Source organism: Sabethes cyaneus, chromosome 2, assembly GCF_943734655.1.
Source record: "Sabethes cyaneus chromosome 2, idSabCyanKW18_F2, whole genome shotgun sequence".
NCBI lineage: Eukaryota > Metazoa > Arthropoda > Insecta > Diptera > Culicidae > Sabethes > Sabethes cyaneus.
Window position 1 is genome coordinate 15,327,217 of NC_071354.1, and position 6,081 is coordinate 15,333,297.

Below are 6,081 nucleotides of genomic sequence, written 5' to 3' on the forward strand. Positions count from 1 at the left end.
ATGAGTAAATACCCGAACGAAACTGCTGCTATGAAAATTCTCCACTTACGAAATGCGCTGATTGGTGAAGCAAGGGATAAAATTGACCAAGAAGTGATTAATAATAACGACTACAATCAGGCCTGGAAGATTCTAGAAAACGCCTACGAAGACAAACGATTGATCGTGGACACGCACATCGACGCAATTTTGGAAATCGGTAAGGTAACCCGAGAGAATCGAGGTAAGACAATCACTAAACTTGTTGACAGCTGTTCCAAACATACAGATGCTTTGAGTAGTCACGGATTTAAGGTAGAAGGTCTTGCAGAGCTAATTCTCGTAAACATTTTGTATAAGAAACTAGATAAAGAAACGCAGGAACAGTGGGAGTTGGAACTTGGGCGTGGTGAATTGCCCGTTTTCAGTAGTTTTTTAGATTTTTTACGGGAACGTGGACGTGTTTTATTACGAACCAGTCGCTTGCAGCAGCAAACCCCTCAGCAATTATCTACTCATCCTAAGCAGGGTCAAGGATTCAGCCGTAAAGTTCCAATGCAAAATATTTCGAAGTCTTTCGTGCAAACTGTACGAGCAACCTGTCCGTGTTGTAAATCTGAACATGCAATATATCAGTGTCCCAAATTCCATAATCAAGAAGTCGTTGAGCGCAAGACTGTAGTAGTTAAATCTAATTTATGCTTCAACTGCTTGAAGGAGTCCCATCGTGTTAGTGATTGTCCGTCAGACAAAAGATGTAAGGTTCAAGGATGTGGTCGGAAGCATCATAGTTTATTGCACTTTAGTAAATCCTCGAACACAGCTACAGCTTATCATGCCGAATTGAGTTCACCACACCAGCAAACATCTCAAGAAATACAGAAAGCTCAAGAATCCAGTGTTGCAGTGCAATCTTGTGCAAACACATTGTGCGTAAAAACTGGTACAATTAAGCGGCAAGTTTTGCTATCTACGGCTGTAGTCTTGGTAGTCGGAAAGGGGGGTACTACCATTAAATCACGAGCTCTATTAGATTCGGGTTCTGACAGCCACATTGTAACTGAACGCCTGGCAAAGCAGTTAAATCTTAAATTGGAAAAAATCGACTTACCAATCAGCGGTCTCAATGATATTCAAACCAAGGTGAAATATTCGCTTTCTACGGAAATTCAATCTCGAGTCAATGCTTTCGCTACGTGTACGTTAGATTTTCTGGTGGTTCCTAAAGTAACGACAAGTTTACCAATTGTTGAAATAGATGTGCATACTTTGTCATTGCCATCCAACATAGTCTTGGCTGATCCGGCGTTCCATACCCCTGGAGAGATTGATTTGATTCTTGGAAACGAAATCTTCTTTGACCTTATTAAATCAGGTCGCATAAAAATTGAGCATTCTGCAGTTACATTGGCAGAGACTGAACTAGGTTGGGTAGTCGGAGGAGCAATTCACAACGGCGACTCATGGCTGCTTCGTCGTGTGTGTCAATTCAATCATATGGAAGACGAATTAAATCATACAATGCTAAAATTTTGGGAAATTGAAACCATCCCAATGCAAGAATCTCTTACGGAAACTGAAGCAGCGGTAGAAGAACACTTTATTAAAACTCACACCCGGGACAAACAGGGACGATATCAGGTTCGGCTCCCTTTCAATGAGCTTAAGGATCAACTTGGTGATTCTTATGAACTCGCAAAGAAACGGTTTGAAAAATTGAAGCTAGTGCTGAATAGAAATCCGGATAAACGTTTGCAGTATACAGAATTTATGAGTGAGTATCAATCACTTGGGCACATGAAGGAAGCAACCATTACAGACAAGAAGGGTTACTTCATCCCACATCATGCTGTTTATAAGGCTTCTAGTTCGACTACCAAGACTCGTGTGGTCTTTGACGCATCGGCCAAAACTACTTCTGGAATTTCTTTGAATGATGCACTCTCTGTTGGTCCCACAGTGCAAAGTGATTTGCAAAGTATAATACTACGGTTTTGTATTCACGCGGTGGTTCTAACTGCAGATATCCCAAAGATGTACCGACAGATACAAATGTACGAAGAAGACTGTCAATACCAGCGTATCTTGTGGTGGAACAAAAAAGGTTCAGAACAGGTCTTTGAACTTCAAACGGTGACCTATGGCGTTGCAAGTTCGCCGTATCACGCTACAAGGGCACTAATGCAACTAGCAAGGGATGAAGGGTCAAATTACCCTTTGGCAGCAGAGGTTATAAAGAACGATAGCTATATTGACGACTTCCTAACCGGAAGTCGGTCTGCTGAATCGGTCATTGCGATTTACCAGCAGCTTTCCGCATTGTTGGCAAAAGGCGGGTTCGGAGTACATAAGTTTTGCTCGAATAGTCCTAATGTACTAAAAATGATACCGGCAAATCTGCACGAAACACAGGTTAGCTTTAACGATACTGGAATCAATGCCCAAATTAAAACTTTGGGACTTATTTGGAATCCGACCGAGGATTACTTTGGATTTAATGTCTTGAAGTTAGATAGCGACAGTATTTCTTCAACGAAGCGAATGGTTTTATCGGATATTGGAAAATTGTTTGACCCTCTAGGATTTCTGGGTCCGGTTGTTACTTCGGCAAAGTTAATCATGCAAGAAATATGGCGTTTAGGTTTGAGTTGGGATGAAGCTCTCCCAGAAAATTTGCTACAGAGTTGGAGGCACTTCCGAGACCAGCTACCCAGTGTAAACCAAATCCGAAAACAGCGATTGATTATATGTAAAGATGCGGTAAGAGTTGAGCTACATGGGTTTTCGGACGCTTCGTTGCGGGCTTATGGAGCGGTTGTTTATATAAGGAGCATTGCAAGGGACGGCACAATGACAGTACAGCTCGTTACTAGCAAATCGCGAGTTGCACCCTTGAAACCCGTTACAATACCAAGATTAGAACTCATCGGTGCCAAGTTACTCGCAGAATTAGTGAACAAGGTGACAACATCAATTCCTGTACAGTTCGATGAAGTAAAATTGTGGTGCGATTCTCAAATCGTTTTGTGTTGGCTTAAAAAACCTTTGAGAAATTTGAATGTATTTGTTGCTAATCGTATAGCTGCGATATTGGAAAAAACTAAAATCGGTCAATGGCATTACGTTCGATCGGAGTACAATCCGGCTGATGTTATATCCCGGGGTGAAGCTCCAGAGGAATTATTGCGAAATGAGCTTTGGTGGAATGGATCTCCATTACTGTGGCAACAGTACGTCGATGATGACCCTCCCGAACCATTGGATGAATTATCGATACCAGAACTTAAGCCAGAGAAGCTTGTAGCAACTGTACTTTCAATTCCAAAGGAGCAATTTAATAGGATGAGTCACTACCGTAAGTTGTTACGAGCTTGGGTATATGTTCGACGATTTATTACCATGAAGGACAAGCATTCAATAAAGTCATTGATCACAGCGGATGAAATGACTGAAGCAGAACGACATATCCTACGTATTGTACAACAAGAAGTGTTCGGTGATATCATGAACTGTCTTCGGTCCACACCTAGCAAACGCCACAACTTAAGTAATATCGCCCCGTTTATAGCAGATGATGGTTTGATTCGAGTTGGAGGCCGTCTAAAATATTCGGCTATTCCATATGATGGAAAACATCAAATCCTCTTACCGGAAAAACATCATGTGACGATTATACTTATTAGAAGACTGCATGAAGACTATTTCCACGTAGGCCCCAATGGACTACTTGCTATCGTGAGAGAACGCTTTTGGCCTTTACGGGTAAAAACGACGATCAAAAAAATAATTTCATTGTGTCAGATTTGTGCTAAACATCGACCAGTATTGGGAAGCCAATTTATGGGTGATCTGCCGGAATCTCGAGTTAATCCGGCACCTGTATTTGGAAGAGTGGGTGTTGATTACGCAGGACCTTTCATGATGCGATTGAGTAGTAGAAGTCCCAAGTCATACAAGGGATACGTCCTTGTCTTTGTATGTATGGTAGTAAAGGCAATACATCTAGAGTTGGTGTCGAACTTGACAACGGAAAATTTCATAGCTGCATTCCAACGATTCATAGGTCGACGTGGGCTTCCGAATGACGTGTATTCCGATAATGGAACATCTTTCGTAGGTGCGAACCATGAGCTAGCCGCTTTAAGAAGACTTTTCGAGGACGAACAGCATCAGCAGGAATTGGCTGAGTTCTGCTCTGCCAAAGGTATACGATGGCATTTTATTCCTCCCAGAAGTCCCCACTTCGGGGGAATTTGGGAAGCAGGCGTTAAATCGATGAAATTTCACTTCAAACGGGTTGTCGGCGATACAAGGTTAACGTTTGAAGAATTGAGTACGTTTCTAGCACAAACTGAAGCTATACTAAACTCTCGCCCCTTGTGCCCATTATCCGATGATCCAAACGACACTGCCGTATTAAGCCCGTCGCAGTTTCTCATTGGCCGCTCAGCTGTGGCCCTTCCGGAACCATCATACACAGCAAAGAAGGTAGGACAATTGACTAGATGGCAGCATATTCAGCAAATGAGGCAACATTTGTGGCAAAGGTGGTCGAAGGAGTATCTCCATCATTTACAAACTAGGCAGAAGTGGCATAATGGTGTTGTAGACTACAAAATCGGTGCATTGGTATTGTTGCTCGACGAAAATTTACCACCGCAGCATTGGCGCCGCGGACGAATTGTTGCGATGCATACTGGTAAGGATGGAGCAGTGAGAGTCGTGACAGTGAAGACCTCAACAGGCGAATACAAACGTGCAGTCACTAAAATTGCAGTACTACCTTCGGTTGAGCCCGAGGACTCAACGGGGGGAGAATGAACGATTATATGAATTTGCAGAGTAAAACCTTAACACAAAATACATTGAACTTTTCATCAAATTAAAATTGGCATCACTGTATATCAAACAAGTTATAACAATAAGACACGTTGAACACGACGGTTGTGTTTTCAATTTTCTGTCCGAAAGTTTCGCCCTCCATGTCCTTGTCGCGTATAATTTGAGTTGTCGTAAAACGGTAACAATGACTGTTCGATTACGATGGATTCGGGCTTTGTAGCTTGATGCCGTCGATGCGACGCGAGAGTGAGCAACGATCTATTGCTTTCGGAGCTTTCGTGAGAGCTAATGGTCGTGATCATTGCTTCGAATTGGCTTCGTTCTTAAGCGCATTTAATTAAGAGTACGACACTCAAAGAAAATGTTACGGCATTTTGTCGACAAAGTCTTGAAGGGCAACACAAGGTGGCCCTTCTTTGCATCCAGGCTCAGTAATTTTTTATACCAACGGCTCAAAAATGGACTGTTGTACTGGAGCCGGTTTTAGTGGACCAAGAATAAACAAATTAATAGGTATGGGACACCCAGTTAGGTTCCAGGTACGATGCTGGTCTAACAAACCTGTCGTAGTATGTTCGAATCTCGGCTAGGCGGTGCTGCTGGATAGAGTCGGTAGGATTTTTGCACTAGTCCCGTAGCTGTCCTGTACTCTAACAGCCGGTCGTCGAGTCTGTCGATTAAGAAGGGTCAAGTCTTGGAAAGACGTTTAAGCCCAAGGCTTTGCTAGCTATGGGACACTGGCCGCCATTTTCTCAGGTAGTACTGAACGCTCTAAGTTAACTCACATGTCGTTCCAAACTAGTATGTGTCCGGGAATGTGTCCGATTCTTCGACAGTTAGCTGAATACTCGATTCCAGGACACTTCGAAGAAGAAAGAAACGGGAAAGCTGATACATTAGCAAGAAAAGGGTGGTCCACTAACTTAATTGGCCCAGAACCATTTTACGGGGTCAAGTGCCCAGCAAATGGAATTCAAAGAGTGGGCAATGAATACTATAAAGGAAAATTGGCTTGACGCATCTGAAATACGGCAATCAAAGAAGTTTATACCCGACCTGGAACACCAGTTCTACCTGACGGGACAATGGCAATGTTGCCCACTTAAACACAGGTAGAGTCCTAAGCATAACCGACACGTCTACAGCCGCAGGCAGAGACGTTCCGTCCCTATGCGGACTCCACGAAATGATTCTGAGATCTCTGCCGAAGGTCGGGTTGTCATATCTTAAATATGATAATGATGATGATAGTGAGGCGAA

At 42.9% G+C, this 6,081-nt stretch overlaps 1 protein-coding gene across 1 annotated transcript; it reads left to right on the forward strand.

Annotated features, from left to right (window-relative positions):
* On the forward strand, nucleotides 1-2,732 carry LOC128735132 (uncharacterized). The gene is made up of 3 exons (XM_053829628.1): nucleotides 1-223; nucleotides 269-2,620; nucleotides 2,662-2,732. Exons 1-3 carry the CDS (start codon nucleotides 1-3, stop codon nucleotides 2,730-2,732), a joined length of 2,646 nt encoding a protein of 881 aa, XP_053685603.1.
* The last annotated feature ends 3,349 nt before the right edge of the window (nucleotides 2,733-6,081 follow it).